Below are 21,012 nucleotides of genomic sequence, written 5' to 3' on the forward strand. Positions count from 1 at the left end.
TTTTAAAAAGAATGGACTGATTAATTAAGCTTGAACAATGAAGATGGGATTAAGAAAGGAACACAGTAGATAATGAACAGAAGACCTAAGAAAGAAATTACCTTTATATCCCTTTCCCGCTAGATCTCTGGTCTTCATTCCAGTTCTTGGTTTTTGTCAGATCATGCTGGGCTGTTACAGCTGTCACCTATTGGATTCATCTCTCTCTTGCCCCCTTAGCCTCCTGTCTTCCACATTGTTCTGTTCTGCCTGGTCTTCTCTTTTTGCACTTGCTCTATTTTATCTTCTTACAAATCTTAATAACCCTCAAGTCATCATTAATTTTTTAGTGTCCTTGTAGTTGGTTTTCCTATACTTGAATGTAGTGTATTCGTGGCACTTAGAACAGAGCATGATCTATAGTAATCACTCTGAATATATGTTCATTCATCTGATCATGGTGGTTTTCTTGGCAGAAGTCTGGTCTCCAGTTGCTGAGGAAACATTACTCAGAAATCATTAGTTGCTAACTATTCATTCATCAAAACTATTTATTGTATACCTACTCTGTACCAGAAATTGTTTTAGGCCTTGGGGTACAAGGATGGACAGTCGGAGTCCTTGCTTTCTCATATTTTATCTTCCAGAGGAAAAAAAATGCAAATAAGCAAATAAATGAGAAGATCATGATAGAATCATGATATTATGTGCAAAGAGGAAAGTGAAATGACATGTTGACTTAGAGACGGGCTACTTTTTGAGTATTTAAGTGAAAACTTAAGTTTGGGCATTTACGGTAGAAGTTGAATGCCAAGAAAAATCAAGCCAAGTGAAGTTTGGCTATAGCATATTCCAAGCAAATGAAATCATTAGACCTTTAGGTAATAATACATGTGTTTTTTCTTTAATACTTTACCAGTTAAATTCATTGAAAGCGAGGACTTTTTTAAAAGAGTTATTTATACATTCCACAGTCCATATGTTGCTTTTTCACATAATGACGAATGTTTAGTAATTTTACTATCACTTTAGGTATGGTTTATAAAATGAAACCATTATTTCCAAGGTCTTTTTCTCAGAAATATCTTAAATGTTTGGGGTAAAAATTATTATAGGCTTCAGTGCTATTTTGCTCTTACTTATGGATAAAGTATAAAATTACTCTGAGTCTTGACTGGTATGTAAAATTATTTTCTTCTTAATACACAGTGAATCTTGTGAGAATTCAAAAATGCTAATAAAAATAAAATAGAAACCCTTCAAAAATCAACACATAATACAAACATTATATATATATTATATATATAATATATATATATATAATGTGATATATATATATAATATATATATATATATAATGTGTATATATATGTATATACACACACACACACACACACACACACACATTTAGGCATATATGTATGCCTAAAATCATTTTACATGGCTTTTTTTGTCAATAGTATTTGCAAATGTTTTTCATTGTCAGTAAATGTAGGTTTACAGTGCTTTTACAAGCTGTATAGTAAGTATTAAGTTGTGTGGATAAAGCATACTTTATGAAAAGAATTCCGTATCTGTTTATAATTTTTCATTATTTTTTACAGTACATTGTCAGAAATAACATTCAGATCTTGTTTGACAGTCTCCTTAAATAAATACCTCAGAGTGACATTGCTTATCTGGAAGGTTATACTGATTTGCGTTCCTAAGAACAGTGCATAAATAAGCCTATTTCCCCACACCCTCATGAACATGGGGTTTTGTCAGTCTCTGTTATGTTTGCCTGTCTGATGTGCAGAAAATCTATTCAGAAGAAAATGTATGTTTCTTTGCTACAAGTGAGATTGAGTGATTGTCATGTTATTTGACATTTATACTTTATTTGAGAATTGCATATTCAGGTCTTCTCATATATTTGGGATATATTTTTTAAGAATTTCTTACAGTTCTTATATACAGATAACAAGTCTTTAACATTGTTAGAAACTTTTTTTCTTATTTGCAATTGTTTAAATATGTATTGTACTCATTGCTACTTGCAAGTATTTTTTAATGTTTATATTGTCAAAGTTAATTATTTTTTAGATTTACATTTGTCATGCTTTTAACTCAGTCTTGTGCTTCTCATACAATAAAACTACTTCTTGAATAATATATAGTCGTACATCTGTATAAATTCTTTTCATTGACAAACTCACTGCTGTAAATGTAGGATGGTTTAAAACATTTTCTGTTGGCTAAAATAAGCTCCCCAATATCTTACTAATATTTCATTTTCTTAGTTGCTTTATATGTAACTCTGATCTTATTATTAAGATTAATAATTAGCACATCAGGATGAGGGTTGATAGGGTCTATATTTTCTTTTTTCTGTGTACATATTTATGCCATACTTGATAAAGCTCTGGGATTGAATTTAATTTATTGTCTATGAGTCAGAATTCAGTTGCCGACAACATAATCACTGGCGATATTTTTAAGTAAATAGGAACTTAATTCAAAGAAGCGCTTACAAAATCATTAGAAGTCTTAATTAGAGTTTCAGAGTATTAAAACAACAGTGCAGAACTACCCTCAGCTGTAATCAGAAAACTGGGAAATCAGGAAGCTGCCCTAGCAGCTGCTGTTTCCAGGTGTGTACACCTGCAGTGTGATGCAGGCATCAGGAAGAAGCTGCCACAGCTGCTGGCTCCAGGGCCCAGGTGCCTCCCTGCAGCTGCAGGGACAGTGTAGATACCCAGCACCCTGCCTCTCAGCACTCACAAAAATGGTGCCTGGACAGAAAATGGAAATTCTTTTGTGTACATGCTTGCCCGCAGAAACAGAAGCCTCTGCCTCATTGTACCTTCCCAATTTCACGTGTGGGAATTTAACTGAAATCACTTTGAGAACCCGAGATGCAAGAGAGTTTAGAAAAAGTAGTTTCTTTTTCACTGGAAAGCATGTGCAAGAACGCGGAAGGAAGGTAGAATAGATCTTGAATATGAATCTCCCATATTCACCATAGTCATTACACAGGAAATAATGAAAACTGGCTTATAATTTTGTTTTTCCTATTTTGAGATTAATTTATGTGAAGAATTTGATTTTTCCCTCTTTTTTTTCAGCACTTGCTAGAGGTACATTCTTTAAAGCACCTGACAAGACTGACCCTCCAGGATCGTATTACCAAGTCTCTTCTTCATTTGCACAAGAAGAAGAAACCTCCCAGCATTAGTGCCCAGTTTCAGGTTATTTCCTATTTTACTTTTAACAAAGGGGAATCTGTTTCGTTCAGATGAGCATTGAAAAGCCAAAGTGATCTGCAAGGTACCTGAATGGCATATGAATCATGTGACTAAAAAGCCACGCTGAAACGGTCATGTTGCTTTTCAGAAATAAACTGATTTCTGTGTATACTACTTGTTTTGCATATTTTGCCAACATTATTGTTTATACTTATAAACCATTCGTTGCCAGTTTGGAAGGGAAGAAAGTGTTGATTATGTTGCTTTGTATTGCAGGCCTCCTTAAACAAGCTGATGGAGACACTTGGTCAGGCAGAACCATATTTTGTCAAATGCATTCGCTCGAACGCCGAAAAGGTAAAGACGTCCTATAAATGAGCACTCCTAGCTGAGCTTACCTCAAACAGCTTTAAATTCTAAGGAGATTAAATGGACCGAGAGAGCTATCTATAATCTTTGTAAGGAAAACCACGTTCTCTATTTTCTATGGCTATCTTTGTAGTTTTTACAATTACCTGCCTGTGAGGTATTTATATGGTGTTGACTTAGCATTTCCTAGAATTTGAGAAACAAATACCTCTTGAAATTGCATCATAAAAAAAGTTTTATGCAAGTTTTGTTATCCCAAGATTTATCTCTCTTGTTTGGATATAAACTGTCACTTTTAAAGAACTTGTTTGGCATTTTTCATGTTTAGAGATTCTTGTTTCTGTAAAATAGGGCAGGTACTGTGGACAGCCTTGATTCCTTCTTGTTTTCCATGGCAGTTTCCCTAATTAGAGCTTTGCAAATATAGCTAATAAGTGTAAACATTTGTCATCTTTCTTTATGTTCATCATAGGAGAAATTAGTTCCCAGCCTGAAGAGTTAAAATGTGGTAGGAATTATGTTCAGCTTTCTTACTTCTTAAGAAGCACTCTGCAACTCTGCTGCTTACAAGCTTTGTGACCTTAGACAAGTTAACCTTTCTGTGCTTAAATATTTTCATCCATGTAAGAATATACTGTAATTACAGGACCAACCTCATAGTGTTTTGTGAGTATAAGTGAGTCAATACCTGTACCTTAGAATGTTCCTGGCCCATGCTAAGTGGTTAGTAAATGTTAGCTGTCCTTTTACAGTGACTAAAAAGGGAACCATTTAATTTACAGTTAAATAGAAGTTTGAGTCTCTATTTTTAATTGAGACTTTGCTGTGCAGAGTTCAATTAATGAAGTATTTCAGGGTATAGAATAAATACTAAATAAATGTTAACTGCTATTATTATTTAACATAAGTTGCCCATCTGACATTTTTTTCCTTGACAGCTGGTATGCCCCATCTGTCTGCAAGAAAATGTTTGGGATTGCCTTAGGGATTATTGAAGATAGTATTTAGTGGATAGGGAGAAGTAGCAGAAGCTCCACATACGTCTTTTGACTGTCTGGAAGCATGCCTACTGAGGCCCGAGGAGTGACAGGGTATTGTGCCTGCTAAGGAGTGGACCTCCTGTTGGCCGGTCCCCCATCCTGTCTACCTACACAGTGAGGTCATTTTTCGTTTTTCAGTGTGTCATACCAGTGTCATTAGCAAAAAGTGTTTAGGGAAATGAACTACTCTTAACCTTGTCCTAGTCATTAGAAGAAGAATCTGTCAGCTCTCAGTTAACCAAGGTAACTGGTAGAGTGGGGCAGGTGGTTTCTGAGTGAGATTGTAGATAAAATCTTAATTAATAATACAGACATTTTTGACTATATATAAGTAGGCTAATATTGTTACATATTTTATAATATGGCCACCTCTGTGGGCAACTACATTCCTTTTGAGCTTTGAAGGTCCTCTCCCACTGTGACTAGAGAAGCCTGGAAGCTTGGTTTCTCTTTTTTCGTTAAGGTCAGGCAGTCAAAACTTTTCTGAAGCTACTAGCTGGGGAAGTAAGAGTGTCCTGTCACCTCTACTATGTCTTAACCAGACAACTTTCAGTCACTTCCTAGATATTGAAAAGTTAACCATACTTATAGGACAAACATTAAGAATAGATCTATTCTTCTAGACTAAAGTTTCTCTATTTGCTTTGTTTTAGCTGCCATTGAGGTTCAATGATGCCTTGGTACTTCGACAGCTTCGATACACTGGGATGCTGGAGACAGTGCGAATTCGCCAGTCAGGATACAGCTGCAAATACTCTTTCCAGGTTATACTTTTGAGTGATCTTTAAAAATATATGCACATCAAGTAAATTGTTCCTGTCTTTCTTATTTTTTATTTGAGGCTCACTTGTTTGTTTCTCTTAATTCTTCCTTTCCCTTCCATCTTTTGTACCGTGTTACCTCCAAAATAAGACCTAGCCGGATGATCAGCTCTAATGCGTCTTTTGGAGCAAAACTTAATGTAAGAAAATATAAGAAATATAAAAAAAATTATGTTAATTTTTGCTCCAAAAGACGTATTAGAGCTGATGGTCCTGCTAGGTCTTATTTTTGGGGAAACACCGTATACAGAATTATAGAGGCTGAGAGAACTCACTTCCATGGAATGGCAGCAATCTCATTAGCTGTTGTTATAATACAACCAGTACTTGGCTATTCTCATTTGATCTGAATTTTACTAATACTAAGTTTACTCGTAACGTAGCAGTTCTTCACACTGATTATTCTAGTAATTGAAATTGTTCAATCAGGACTGTTTCAAAAGAAAAGTTCAAAAGAAAAGATTCCATTAGATTTTTGCTAAAGATTCTCAGCAGGATTTTCTTTCATGGGAAGCTGCCAGCAAGGCTCCTAGTCACTGTCATCAGCTTCTGCTGCTGTGGGTCTGAAAATTCTAGTGAAACTTCTCAGCAGCTGAGCAAGTCTTTGCTGTTACCAGGAGGAAAAACTTCGTTCTCAGTTACACCCTCAGTTACAACTTTGCTTCTTTTTCTGTGAAAAATTTCTGATTCTAGTTAAATAACTTTTTCTTTGGTGTTTAATACAGCTTTCTCAAAAGGGAGATTATTATTAGTTTCTGCCCTTTTTTCCTCCTCCATTCCCTTTTGATAATATAATGCTATATATAACTCAGCCTCCCTCCCCCTTTACAAATTAACCTTTTGTAATATTTTAAGTTAACAAGTACTTTCTTGGTTTCGCCCTGTTTAAAAGAATCAGAAAAGGATCAATATAAGGACAGTTAGCTAAGTTTAGGATCTTGTGATTTTATAACATTTTCTTTTCATTTTTCAGGATTTTGTGAGCCACTTCCATGTACTTCTTCCTCGAAATATTATTCCATCCAAATTTAACATCCAGAATTTCTTCAGGAAAATAAATCTTAATCCAGATAATTACCAAGTTGGAAAATCCATGGTAAATATATCTCCATCCCTTGTCAAAATTGAGTGTATTTTTGTGTTTAAATAATAATGACAATTTTAGCCTATGAGAATGTTTTATAAAAAAACATAGTATAGCAGATGTCATGAGGAAAATGATTAGGCCAAGAAGTTTTTCTTAATAACATAGTCAGTATTAATCAGAGAGCTTCTGGCCAATTCTCTAGTTCTGCCTATAATTTTAGCTGCCTAAAAATCATCTCTCTCTAGTGTTCTACTGTAATCTCCAACTCTCCTTGCCCAAAGTCACCTTATCCTGATTCCCCTATTATCCTTAATTTGTCAGCTACTCTTTCTGTTATCCTTCTAGTTTCTTAGGCTGGAAACCATAATCTTACTTGGCTTACCCTTCAGTTTAATCCTTTTACAAAGTTCTGTTTTGTTTTTTTTCCCCTCACAAATGATTCTCACATCTCTCCCATTTTCTCCACTTATGTTAATTGCTTCCATATTAATTCTATTTCTTTAGCTCTCACTTATATTTCTCTTACAGTAAACAGATCCCTCATCTGGTTCCAGTCTGTTTGTCATTCCATTTAACTCACTCCACCCATCATATCAAAATCATGTTATCTGCCTGCTCAGTAGTAATCTCCCGATAACCTCCTCATTAAATTCAAACATATTTCTCTTTTTCAAAAACCTCCACATTATGATTTTACACTATTTAATATCTTCATCATGAAGATTGTCCCCCATATGTGCCTTTATCATTATTTCCAACTCCATGTTTTGTTCAGGTGGGGTCCGTTGTCTTATGCCTGTATTAGTTGTTTCCTATTTGTGTGTCTAGTATCTACGTGCTCTTCTTAAAAAAAAATTTTTTTTGACAAAAATGGGAGGTGATGGATATGTTAATTAGTTTGATTGTGGTAATCATTGCACAATGTACATATACATTACAATAATCACATTAAATATATACAATATTTAATATCTACCTGCTCTTAAAGGTGAGTGCAAATCCTGTTTCCTAAAGGAATATGCCTAAGTTATCTTTGTATCCCCGTATATCCCTAAAGTTTTTTTTAATAGAACGAAGGAGTAAGTAAACTGATTAATAGCTCTGAGCAGCAACAAGCATACTGGGTTTCAAAAAGGCTTATTTGGTGTATTCGTATTGTGATCAAACTTCAAGATCTGTGGTTCTCAATTTCTCCCCCCACTCCATCATCCTTGAAAAATATGATGTGCTCCAGTAGCACATTGACTCATGATAATGGTGAATTTCCCAAGGGAAGGGAATAATGTATCGATTTAATCTCTGGCACTGAGATTTTTGTACTCATACTTACCGTCCCATTTCCCCTTCTATGTTCTGATGTCTCCTTTCCAATTTGAGAATGACTACTTTGGATAAATCGGTAGATACATTTATTGGTACTGCTTTTATACATCTGCCACTGTATTTGTTCATGTCTAAAAAAGCTTATCAGAGAAATACATTTCTCACGTTTTCTTAAACTACATTCCTTATCTTTCTTCGTCCTGGTAGGTGTTCCTGAAAGAGCAGGAACGGCAACACCTGCAGGATCTGCTTCACCAAGAGGTGCTCCGCAGAATCGTGCTGTTGCAGAGATGGTTTCGGAGCCTGCTATGCAGGCAGCATTTCCTCCGTCTGAGACAGGCGTCCGTTATTATCCAGGTGGGGAGCAAGGGATGCCTTGCATGAGATTGGCTAGTTTATTTGACCTTTGTTTTAGTAACCAGAACTATTTTATGGTGAAACAAATAAAATATAAAAGTTACTCAGAGATGAGAATGTGTCCTACTCATTTTTGAAATGTTGATAGCACCCGGCAGATTACCGGGCCTGAAATAATAGACTGTTGATGGAGCTGAATTTAAATTAAATTGAATGTATAGTTATAGTGGCTTATGAGTTATGATTAGGGGCAAAGGAGTTATGTACCTAATTTTTATTGACAGTTATTTTTATTTAATAGTTTTCTGAGTCATATTTGAGAGTTATACATACATTGTTATTGTGTACTCATCTTGGATTATAGGTACCTTATTTCACATTTATTTGGTTTTATTTTCTCCCTCATTGGTTTATATGATGGCTGTTTTCCATAGGACCGTGTCTATTTGTACAGGAAAATCTTCACTATCTTAAACTTTGAAATGTGTATATGTTGACCTTAAACCCATGAATATTGGCAAATTGTAGCATGAGAATATAATGTAATTTGTTTAAATTAATTTGTAGGGCATGAAAGCATCAAAAATTTTAAAATTATTTTAAGTTATATTAATGTAATTAATTTCATCAAGGTTATGTTATCTAAAATAGTTGTTTTAACAAAGCATATCTAGAAAACTTTTTAAAATTGCCCACAATTTAACTGTTTTAGCTACTTTCTAATTACAAGAAAATTTCTTTTTTCCTGTTTCTGTGAAAATGTCGCAAAAGATATGACAATAGTTTCTATTATTTTGTCTTCCCCACAGCAATTCTGGAGGAATTACCAGAAGCAAATCAGAAATGCATCTGTGCAGAAAGATGCTTTAGTTAAAGCTAGTGCAGCTACTCTCCTCCAAGCTTCCTGGCGTGCTCACTTAGAGAGGCAGCGGTATTGGGAGCTGCGGACTGCAGCCATCATCATTCAACAGAGATGGCGGGAGCACTGTAGGCGGAGGCACATGGCTGCCATCTGCATACAGGCAAGATGGAAAAGCTACAGGGAAAGTAAGAGGTATCAAGAGCAAAGAAACAAAATTATCCTTTTGCAGTCAATATGTAGAGGATTCAGAGCAAGACAAAGGTAATCTTTGTTGTTACAATAATGACTTCTCCTTCCCAAGTATGTTGTTTATACCTCTGCTCTAATTTATATTAGAATTGGTTTATGTACAATTTGTCTTCTCCACTAAACTGTGATACTCCTAGCAATTTTAACCCACATTATGTGATCTATAATAGAAGCTAAGTGTTTAATGAATTAAATTGGATTGAAAACCTACATGGTCTGTGGTTGTAACTGCTAAGAGCAAACTTTTACATTGGGTTGAGTCTTTAAAAATTGTCCATGTTGAACTGTTTTTACTTTTAGAAACTTGAATTTCAGGTTTTAAGGTTTACCTTAAATTAAGGATATTATTAAATGAGAGCTTTACTTCTAATTCAATTACTTTGTTTTTTGTAGAGTGCCCAATTAGGAACAGTGCACTTAATGAAATATAATCTCATTTGTGAAGTAGAATTATGAAATGTGCATCCATGTTAGTTTGAGAAATACTTAGGTGTTATAAAGAGAAAATTTTGAGACTTTTCAGTTTTCTTCTTAAATTCTCAGTAAACGTATTCTCTCTAGTGGTATCCAAGAGATATCTCTAATCCACTTTTTTTCTATTTTTATATAGATTTAAAGCTTTAAAAGAACAAAGACTAAGAGAAACAAAACTAGAACTTGGGTTGATGAGCATTGATCCCTATGGAGCGCTGAAAATTCAGGGTTCAGACCCGTCAGAATGGGAGGATTGTTCCTTTGACAACAGAGTAAAAGCCATAGAGGAATGCAAATCTGTGGTAGAGAGTAATCGTATTAGTTCAGTGGACTGCTTGAAGGAGCCCCCAAACAAGCGACAGGAGAGAGCCATGAGCCACAGTGGTGTGGACTTGCAGGAAGATGTGATTGTAAGAGAGAGACCCAAGTCCTTGGAGGATCTCCACCAGAAAAAAGTAGGTCGGGCCAAAAGAGAAAGTCGGAGAATGAGGGAACTGGAGCAAGCTATATTTAGCTTGGAGCTGCTGAAAGTCCGTTCTCTTGGTGGTGTGTCTCCTTCAGAAGAACGTAGGTGGTCTACAGAACTGATGCCTGAGGGCCTTCAGTCTCTACAGGGGACACCTGACAGTGAAAGCTCTCAAGGAAGCTTGGAACTTTTGAGCTGTGAGGAAAGCCAAACGAGTAAACGGGAGTCCTTAATTTTAGATGAAGGAGACTTGCAGTTTCTGTCACCTAAGATACCTAGCAGTCCAAAACCTGATACACAAGGCAATGCCCTCAGTGCCTCACATGAGACTGACTACTCACTGATTCAAAAGGGGGCACCTTCTGACTCAGTGCATTTGAAGAATGGGACTACGAAGGAAAACCTGATCTGCAGCTCTGAATCTATTTCGTGTAAGCCACAGCTGAGAGAATCCTTTATTTCAAATAGCCTGCCTACATTTTTTTATATTCCCCAACAAGACCCACTGAAAACGAGTTCCCGACTAGACGCAAGTATCCAGAAAAACAAACTGTTGGAAAGTGAAGGAACACTTCCAGCTCTTACTTTGGATATCAACAGGGAAACCAGAAAGTATCACTTCTCAGGAGAAAATCAAGGTGTTGCTTCTTTGAATACAGATTCTTCTAACACTGTGCTGAAGAAGTTAGAAAAGCTAAACACTGAGAAGGAAGAAAGACAAAAGCAGTTGCAGCAGCAGAATGAAAAAGAGATGATGGAACAGATTCGTCAGCAAACAGATATTTTAGAGAAGGAGCGTAAAGCCTTCAAGACAATTGAAAAGCCAAAAAGTGGGGAGTCTTTCCTGGTACCACCTTTCCATCAACCAAAGCAAAGAGTAGAGAGGCCATCTTCTGTCATCCTGAATACCCCAAATAAGGAAGAACCCAGTGTACTTCGGCCTCCTTCAGTAACTGTAAAAGATGCAGCTCTTGCTCCAAAAGACAGTCCCTCTGTTCACTTACCCCCCAGGGACCGACCCGTCACCCTGTTCTTTGAAAGAAAAGGAGGCCCATGCCAATCCAGTACGGTCAATGACTTATCCAGGACAGACAGAATGTGCACCCAAGTGAATGTAGCCTGTAAACTCTCTAATAATCGCATTTCAAAAAGAGAACAATTTAGGCCAACTCAGTCTTATGGCCACACATCTTATGACCCTTCCAGAGATGGAACTACTAGGGCCATTTTCTTCACGCCAAAGGACAATATGAATATTTCCCTGTAAGTAAATGTTTATTTTTATGTATAAATGGGAAACTTTTTGGAGAATTTCACAGGCACACCTCAGAGATATTGCGGGTTCAGTTCCAGACCACCGCAATAAAGTGAATATCACAATAAAGCGCATCGTAATCTTTTTGCTGGTGGAAGGTCTTGCTTTTAATTTTTAAAAACCACAACATCTGTGAAATGCAGTAAAACCAAGCATGCCTGTATTACAGTGCCTTGATCTGCTTCAGCTGTTTGTTTGGGTGCTACTCAAATTAGCCATTTTCTCTGGCTATAAAATTCCCTAATTGTTGATTCCACCAGCCACTTGAAATTAGATAGAATTATAGCCTGGGAGTCTTTACCTGAGCACCAATACAGAGTTTTTGGTTCCTCCCCATTGAGTGCGAGAGCATTTGTGAAGGTAAGTGCAGTGCCTGGAAACACAGCAGGCATCCAGCCAATGCCGGGTGCCCTCCAGCTGGTAGGTGTAGCCAGCCAGCTTGTTAGTGTCAGGCTAAAAGTTAATGTGCTTTGTCACTCTGTCAGCTACTTTTGTTCTTCATTAAGTTCTTTGTACTTTCTTTGTGGTAAAAAACACATAACATAAAATTGACCACCTTAGCCATTTTTAAGTGTACAATACAGTAGTGTTAACTATCTGCACGCTGTTGTGCAACAGATCTCTAGAACATTCTCATCTTGCACAAACAAACTCTATTACTCATGGAACAACTCCCTCTTCCCCGTCATCCCAAACCCCTGAAAACCACCATTCTCCTTTCTGTTTCTAAGAGTTTGACTGCGTTAGACACCTCATATAAGTGGGCGTTCTTTTAAGTTTTATGCTTTTATACTTTTATCGTTCTTATACTTTTAAGTTTTCTTAACTACCGTGTTTCCCCGAAAATAAGACCTAGCCGGGACAATCAGGTCTAATGCATCTTTTGGAACAAAAGTTAATATAAGACCTGGTCTTATTTTACTATAATATAAGACCGGGTATAATATAATATAGTATAATGTAATATAATGTAATATAATATAATATAATATAATATAATATAATAATATAATATAATACCGGGTCTTATATAAGACTGGGTGTTATACACTGGTTAAAAAGGGAGATCGCTGAGCTGCCATTAGCTAGGAAAGCTTTTCATTTAGTTAGGTTTGTTTAGGGATTACTGCATAGGGCAAAGGACAAGGTAACCTCTTACAGCCTGTAGTCCTTCATTTATAAAAATTAAATGGAAGATTTTGAGTGGAAGAGCATTTAGTCTGGCAACTCATAAGTTAGTGTCTACTTTAAACCTAGCACTATGCTAGAAAGTAAGGTAAGATTCTCTTAAAGTCCTGCTAAGGAGAGATGAGCAATATATTGTTGATAAATTTTAGGTCTCATGGTACTGAGTTATTACCATGTTTCCCCCAAAATAAGACCTAACCAGAAAATAAGCTCTAGCATGATTTTTCAGGATGACATCCCCTGAACATAAGGCCTAATGTGTCATTTGGGGCAAACCTTAATATAAGACCCAGTCTTATTTTGGGGGAAACACGGTATAGGTAACTGGAACCATGAAAGTGCAGGTTCTATTCAAATTTTCATTAGACACTGACATCCCTTTCTACATGTAATTTAATGACAAAGCAGTCACGTCATGTAGTTATTCAAGCAAAATTAAATTTTCACAAGGTAACACTATACCATCTGTATAATTTCGGGCATGCTTCTTTTAGCTTAATAATTTCTTATCCTGCTTATGTTGATTTTATTTTGTACTAATTGCCTTCTTTTTCTCAGCAACTTCTTTTTTGTAAATATAATCTGTGTTTTTAGGCCCTATTCCCAGCCTGAAGCACACCTCCTTAAGTATAAGACCGATCTCCCTTTTTAACCAGTATAGGATCAAGCCTGGCCATCCTAGTTTGTCCGAAAAGACTCCCTTTTGGCCATAAAATCTCTCTTGCCCCAGTTGAGCCTATTGGCCTTTGATTTGTTCTCCAAAGAAACAAGTTTTAAAACTAAGACAATAGGTGAAAGCTACAGAAAGATTGTAGAAAGAAAATTTGCTAACGAATAAGGAGCCATCTCAATATAAAACAAAGTAATGAGGTCCTCATCACTGGATGACTACTTATCAGGTATTTTATGATTAGAATAAAAGACTTAAGATTAATTCTCAAGATTTGGGGATTTGGTTTTTTTCCTTTTTCATCACTAAATCCATGTCATTTCTTGAGCTAATTCTGTTGCTGCTATTCTTAGACATATGTCATCATAGTGGAATATACCCAATGATTACCAGGGCAGGGCCTCTAGTAATTCATTCATACATGTAAATTATTGATAATAATATAAATTAGGTAGGCAGAATAATTGTGATATATTGTTTTAGGATTTGAAAAAGATCTGGAAATATTTATGGAATTTGCTGGAATTCTTTGACCTTACTTGTTAGACTGTATTTCATGCTATGCTTTAAGACTGCTGCCATGGGATATGTACTGGGAATTGAAATGTAATCTGCTTTTTTTTTTTTTTCTATCCTAAGTGTCAACAAGGAAGCCTTAAACAGTGGAATCCCTCAACTCCACAAACAAGATGAACCAACTTGGAAACCTGTGAAATTAACTGGGCCGGGCCAAAGAGAGGTAAGTATTGAATTTTGTTTATCTTTTGTGCAAAATAGATGCACACTACTCTGGAAATTATTATTCTTGTAGATAGAGCATCTCATTTACTCCCAAGAGTTCATAGAGAAAGAAGCCATGAGTTAGGTCTTATACTTAAGGAGGTATACTTCAGGCAGGGAATGGTGCCTAAAAACCCAGATTATATTTATAAAAAAAGAAGTTACTGAGAAAAAGAAGGCTATTTATGCAAGTGACTTTGGTGATTGATTATGGCAGCGAAAGATGGCTTCCTTGGCTCTGGAGAAGAACAGTGTAGATGTAGCTTCCATTCTCCTCTCTTGTCCAGAGTAATGCATATGGATTGGTTGTGGTCATCTCATCACTTCTAGTGGAAAGGGCATGGTGGGGTGGAGGGGTGTTTCAAGAAATTCATGAGCTCTCTGATGTCTTTCATTGGCATCATCTCCAAAACACCCAAAACAAAACATTGTTGTGTTATTTGTTTTATCATTTGGTCAAGCAGGTTGCCAGACCGGCCCATAAAAAGAAAGCTCGAATGGCGCGGACGCGCTCCGATTTCTTGACTAGAGGTACTTTGGCCGATGGGGAGGGGGAAACAGAGGAAGATGATTACGATGACAATGTTGAGCCCCTTCTGTCCCTTGAGCAGCCTCCTCACTCTGAGCGAGGGCCTGCACCCAGCCTGGGGCAGGCCTCTCACAGTGACTCCGAAATGGTAATTGTACAGCAATATAAGAAAACAGGCAACGAACAAGTCTGATGGGAGTAGTCTGCTAATCTACAGCTAACCTTCACAGCTTCTTCCCGTGTAATGGTTTGTCCATGGGAAACCTCAGTGAACACAGCAAGCAGGGAACTTTTGTTTTAACAGGACTCGGATAAAGGGCACTTGAACTATAGTCTGTCACATCATAAATGAGGCGGCATTGGCGTGAACGTACTGTGTTTCCCCAAAAAGAAGACCTACCCTGAAAATAAGCCCCAGTTAAGGTTATCAGCCAGATGGTCGCATTTAGTACATTAGGACGATCTGCCAGAAGAAGATGACATGACTATATTTGAATAAATGCAGATTGTTGTACATGAAAAAATAAGACATCCCCTGAAAATACGCCCTAGTGTGTCTTTTGGAGCAAAAATTAATATGAGACCCGGTCTTATTTTCGGGGAAACACGGTAGTACTGATGTAGAAATTCTCTGTTGTGTCTTGAAAGGTCTAGAGCAGTGGCCCTCCGATTTTTTTTCTGTAAAGGGCCAGATAATAAACCTGTTAGACCTTGTGATTCGCACAATCCCAGTTACTACTACTTAACTGCCACTGTAGAGTGAAAACAGCTACAGATGTAAGCAACTGGGCATGGCTGTGTGCCAATAAAGCTGTTTACAAAACAGGCCACGAGCTGTGTTTGACCTGCTGGTTCTGGTTTACTGATCCCACCCGGTCTAGTGAGTAGGGTGTGTGTTAAACAATCAATTACAATAGCTTGCAATTAAAATGGTATTCTCTCTCTTTTTTTTTTTTGCCTTTAAACTTGCTTCCCCTTCCTAACTTTTTAGTAATAGAAAATAAACGTGAATTTTTAAAAAATGCCAAATTTTTGCAATGCCAAAAATGTCCCCCTGGACTAACCCTGCCAAGTAGAAGGCTGTATATAGTGTGAGTTTGTATTAGTCACAAATTATAGTGTTGGGGTTAGGTTTTTTATAAAGCTGCACTATTTTGACTAAGAAAATAACATCATATCTCAACCAAAATTTGGTATATATCATTTGACAAGTATGAATGTATTTGTGGATGTAAAGTGTTTGATTTTGGAATTGTCCTGGAAAATGCACAATGCAAGGAAGGACCCTGTATATCTGATATATACTAAAACATTGTCACTGATAAAGTGGAGTGATATGCATTTTACTTCTGTGCGTATCCTTAATTAAGTTGGCTCTCTAATGTTCTTCTTTAGCATCTGTTCATGATGGGAGGAAAATTTTAAGGTGGCCTCCTTTTGACTTGTTAAATATTTTATCCTTGATCTGTTTTCTGCTGTGTGTGCCAAAGATCTAGTTAATTAAAATTTTTTGCTAATTTCGAGAATACCCTCATTGTTTTTATCTTTTGTTGGAGACAGACTCAGTTTTTAAATGATAATATTGATAGTCTAAGACAGAAAAAAAACAACAGAAAAATGCATGACCAGTTCTCTAATTAGATAAATGAGTTGTTACCCTGAGCCAAACTGTAGAATTGTAAAAGTTAGAAACAATCTTTTTATCCATTGATAGGTATAATTAAAGCCAAAGCCCTTTCTTTCCAGTGTAGGATAAAATAACTCCATTTTGGAGGTGCCCAATTTTTGAGTATAAATAAAACGATACTTTTATCATATGATTAGTAGTTAAAGATGAAATTATGTCATGAAGCAAACTAATTTTAATGAAAAGTACTGCCTACATATTTTTTTAGTATAAATAGGGAGCATACTTATTTTGTAAAGCATACAGAGAATTTTCATTTGTGGAAGAACGTAGCATTTTGCTGTTTTGTTCCTGAGAGTTTCCTTTGTCACAAACCTTAGTCCTTTCGATGGTAGAATTCTTTCTCACTGAGAACTCTTGCTGAGATGAACCAGGAAGTTGGGCTTTCTGCTCGGAGCCTTCGGCCCCTTGAAGGGCGCCAGCCGGTAGCCTCTGCCTGTGATTCTGTTCACTGCTTGACAGTCACTGCATGCCTGTAGTTGTAGCGCGCCCCCTGCACAGCGTGTTAGTCACCTCTCCAGCTTTCTCCCTGTCCTTGGGTTTCATCACTAGCTATTTAAGAGCAGGTGGTGGTGGTCGTTTCTGATGGACACTTGCATGAAGAGGCTTTGCTTTCTAGAATATGCTGAGGGATACTTATTGGGGTTGGGGGTGGGGAGGGTAGGAACAATTTTAAAGTGTGTTTGTGTTTGTTTAACTTGAAAATATGCCATGTTCTAATGTTACCTGATACTGTGAAGATGAAGATTGTTACTAACTGGAATCTACTGAATTCTCAAAATCGAGATAACGCCAAGATTTTAAATGGGCTTGAATTTCTGGGCTCATGGATTTTTAAAAACTGGATAGTTGGTTTTTTTCTTGCCCTCTGGACAAAGTGATCCTTTCATTGACATTTGCTAAGGAGTGTGTGATTTAGTCTTGGAAGAAATAGCTAATGGGATAGAGTTCTAAATGAATTACCTGAAGGGGATTTGATAACTATTACCTCCTGAGTTGATGAGTTGTTAACCACTTGTTAACCAGGACAACAGAGGTAGTTTCCCTCCTTTAAACTGGTTTGTTTTTTTTTTAATTTCCTACTTTAACTCTGCCTTTTCAATAACTGTTTAGTTTCTGTATGCTGCTCTCACTCAGTTCTTATATCCACTCTGTTGGCTGTTACCCAAGAAGGATGACATGTTCTGCTAAGCAGTATTTTTAAGGTGGCTTTCATATAGTATTTTAGTCTCTCAATCTTCTGAATGGTGAGTTAGTAAAATCATTTATATCCTTATTTGTAGGATTGGTATAAGCACATTATCATTTTCTCTGCCTAGTTTCTTCTACCATTCCCCAGACTTAACCCACTCATTTCTATGGGTATGACTCCCAAATAGCTCTCCAGAATTTGTCTTCTTTATCTCCAATAGGATAAAACAAAATGCCTCATTTCCCCCACAAAACTGTGGTCACTTCTTATATTCTTGTTTCTATTTGTTATTCTCTGAGATACTCTCCAATCCTTACCTGTGTTGAATTTTTCTTCTTTCTACTGTCCACTCCAAAAAACAAACAAACAAACAAACAAAAAAACCTGCCAGAAAAAGCTGTTGATCAAGCAAGACTAAGTTTGTTAACTTATTTTACAGTAAGTGATAATCCACCTTGACTAGGTATTAGTAACTGCTCAGAAAAGGGAAGTCAGGAGAGGATGTTTATAGTTTAGAACCTCGGCTAGTGATTTGGAGGTGAGTATTGCAAGTTGAAAAACCAGTTGGTACTGAACAACGTTTACGATTTCAGAGGTTTGGATTGGTGGCCCCTGGATAGTAGCCACATTTGTTGAATACACATAGTATTTATATATGCATTTTATTGCTCCCCCAAAAGTCAGGGGCAATTTATGGCATTGTGACACTCTGCTCTTTGAAGATACGGTAGAATTTCCCTGTGAAACCATCTGGGATTGGTACTTTTGAGTTGCATAATTCCTTCATAAGTCCCTCTATTTCTTCAAGGGAAATTAATCTTTCTATCTAGAAGGCTTTGGATGCATTAAGAAATTCAAGATCCTCTTCACCAGTTCACTATTTACACCTGATCTCTCCAAATCAAGAACCTCACAGATGCTCTTTAACATGGCATTTCTAAATTTTTTCAACATTTCTTCCTTTTTTTTATACTGGGTACTTCCTTTTTCAAATGGAAAGCCACTGAACTGACCCACATTCTTCTTTAATGAGGACACTGTGCCTGGTCTGTTGTAAAGTAGTTTATGTAGATTTCTAAGTTCATCCGTTTTCTTCTTACTCAGAAAGAAATGTATCCTTTCAATTTCACAAAGTTTCTGCCCCTTTCCTTGTGCAGTTGTAAATGGCTCTCTTTGTAAAGAAGAGACTTGCATTGTCAACCTCTCTACTTTTTTCTTTTCCCTCTTGCCTTCCACGATGAGACTCTTTTCTTTTTCTTCCTCGTCGTCGTCGTCGTCGTCGTCGTCGTCGTCGTCCTCCTCCTCTTCACTTTCCTCTCTCGGGTCAGGAATTTCGGGTTCTTTCTCGGACGCAGGCTGGTCGCGGGTTCCCTCTCCCTCCGCGGCGGGGCTCGAGGAGGACATGCTGTGGACCGCGAGTCCGGGCCGCCGTGGGCCTGGCGCGCGTGGGCACAAGGAGGCTCCGGGAGGCAGCGGTGGGCACCAAAGAGAGGGCGCGCTGGCCGCCGTCTGGCGTGTCACGCGCACCGCGCTCTCCGCTCCTCAGAATCAGCAAGATTTTCAAAATGGCGGTTTGGGCAAGAAAGCCAATCTTTCTATCTAATGGGGTCAGTTTTGGTAAATAGTGTTTTCTTATGACATTATCCACTTCATCTAACTTTTTAGATTTATCTGCATAGAGGTCTTGAAAGTAGGCCCTTAGGATTTTAAAAAATTATCTATTTCAGTGGTTATTTCTTGTTTGTCATTTTCCATTTTTCTTTAAGTTAGCTAGTCATTTGTATGTTTTATTAACTTTTTTCCAAAATAACAAGATTTTGATTTATTTATTATATCCACTTTCCCCCCATTCTCTACTGATTTCTGCTTTTACCTTTATTATTTATTTCCTTTCTTTTGTTTTACTTTCTTATTTTTATAGCTTTTGGATTGGGGGTTTGAAGCATTTATTTATTTTTATTAATAAAAGTTTTTAAGGCTATGAATTTTCCTCTGATAACTACTTCAGATGTGTCTTATTTATTCTAATGTGTAAAGTTTTTAATTTTTAAGAAAAATGTAATTTGTTTATATTACTTTTTTACCCAAAACTTGTGTAATAAATTTTTTCTTTAGTTTTCAGAGGAAGAGTCTTTTTGTTTTAAATTTTTTTAGTTCTAGTTTTATTACATTATGATCAGAGTATTTGTAATGTTTCTACTTGGTCAAATTTACCAGTATTTTGTTTTACTTAATATTTGTTCAGTTTTTGTGAATACCATGTGCATTTGATAAGGTGTATTCTCTATTCAGAGTGTAAAATTTCAATACATATCCACAATCTCTACCTTATTGTGTTGATTGTCTTCTATATCCTTATTATTTTTTTCTACACTTGATTTCTTTTATGTGGAGAATGTGGTGTTAAAGTCTCCTATTATTCATTGTGAATTGTGGCTTTTAGTATTAAAAACCATCCTCGGTCACACTTAATGCCTTTTGTTTGAATTCTACTTAAATAGTAATATCAGCCTCAGTTTTCTTATTATTTCTCTTTGCCCAGAATACTTTTGGTCATTGTTTTATTTTCAGCCTGTTGTCACCCTTTTATTTTAGATATGTGTTTTGTATGCAGTATAGTTTGGTCCTGCTTTGTGAGACAAATTCAATTTTGTTTACCTCCATTGATGAGTTAAATCTATTTATATTTATTGATACAACTGATAGATTCAGTCTGAACTCTTTCTTATAATTTTATATTATGTGTTACATTAAATTGGCGGTGTTTTGTTACATGTTTACTCTTTTATTTTTTAATTTCTTTTGATATTTAGGGAGGGTTGTATTCTTGTTCTGTTGGTACATACCTTTCTTAAATGCCTTTAACGCACTATTTTTATTTAACCAATTACTCTAGTCATTTTTTAATGACTAATATTCTTTAATTCTCACCTACTGTGACCCAACTATTTATGAATTATCTAGTCTCTACTTTTCTTCTCCCTTCTACAAAGTAGATTTCTACTTTGTCAGAACATGTAATTTTGCATATTATTCTTTCACTCTATTCCCTACCCTTGTTTTTGTCTCACATCTATAATAAATATATTAAATGATCACCTTAAATATTTTGCTGAAGTTTCCCTATTTATCTCTTGTTTGGGTGAAGCTCTTCCCCTAGTAGATTGATTATTCATGAAGAGCTCATAGATGCAGAATCCTGAGTTCTTTGTAAAGGCTTGATGTTTGAAGGGACATTTTGGCTACATATAAAATTCTTGATTGATACTTTCTTTCCCTGAGATTTTTGAAAATGTTAACTGTTTTTTTGGTTTATTTGTTATTTTTGGTAAATCTATTGCCAGCCTAATTCTCTTGCCCCTATAAGTTATTTGATCTTTTTACTTGGAGTCCTTCA

At 36.4% G+C, this 21,012-nt stretch overlaps 2 protein-coding genes across 4 annotated transcripts in view; one reads left to right on the forward strand and one right to left on the reverse strand.

Moving 5' to 3' along the window:
• MYO9A (myosin IXA) overlaps nucleotides 1-21,012 on the forward strand; it is a 262,019-nt gene that overhangs the window by 179,354 nt on the left and 61,653 nt on the right. For 2 of the 3 annotated variants that reach the window (XM_081050332.1, XM_081050333.1), the window contains exons 19-26: nucleotides 3,087-3,209; nucleotides 3,483-3,563; nucleotides 5,269-5,379; nucleotides 6,410-6,532; nucleotides 8,054-8,203; nucleotides 9,013-9,326; nucleotides 9,925-11,517; nucleotides 14,067-14,166. In XM_081050332.1, coding sequence (XP_080906458.1) covers nucleotides 3,087-3,209; nucleotides 3,483-3,563; nucleotides 5,269-5,379; nucleotides 6,410-6,532; nucleotides 8,054-8,203; nucleotides 9,013-9,326; nucleotides 9,925-11,517; nucleotides 14,067-14,166 — 2,595 coding nt within the window. Of the gene's footprint in view, nucleotides 1-3,086; nucleotides 3,210-3,482; nucleotides 3,564-5,268; nucleotides 5,380-6,409; nucleotides 6,533-8,053; nucleotides 8,204-9,012; nucleotides 9,327-9,924; nucleotides 11,518-14,066; nucleotides 14,167-14,671; nucleotides 14,885-21,012 lie in introns of all 3 variants that reach the window. The other variant, XM_081050331.1, reaches the window with a different exon arrangement.
• Nucleotides 18,355-19,115, reverse strand: LOC308498411 (protein DEK-like). Its single transcript, XM_081050339.1, has one exon. It carries the CDS (start codon nucleotides 19,017-19,019, stop codon nucleotides 18,438-18,440), a length of 582 nt encoding a protein of 193 aa, XP_080906465.1. The 5' UTR covers nucleotides 19,020-19,115; the 3' UTR covers nucleotides 18,355-18,437.

This window comes from Rhinolophus hipposideros, assembly GCF_964194185.1.
Source record: "Rhinolophus hipposideros genome assembly, chromosome: 5".
In the NCBI taxonomy this organism is placed as follows: Eukaryota; Metazoa; Chordata; class Mammalia; order Chiroptera; family Rhinolophidae; genus Rhinolophus; species Rhinolophus hipposideros.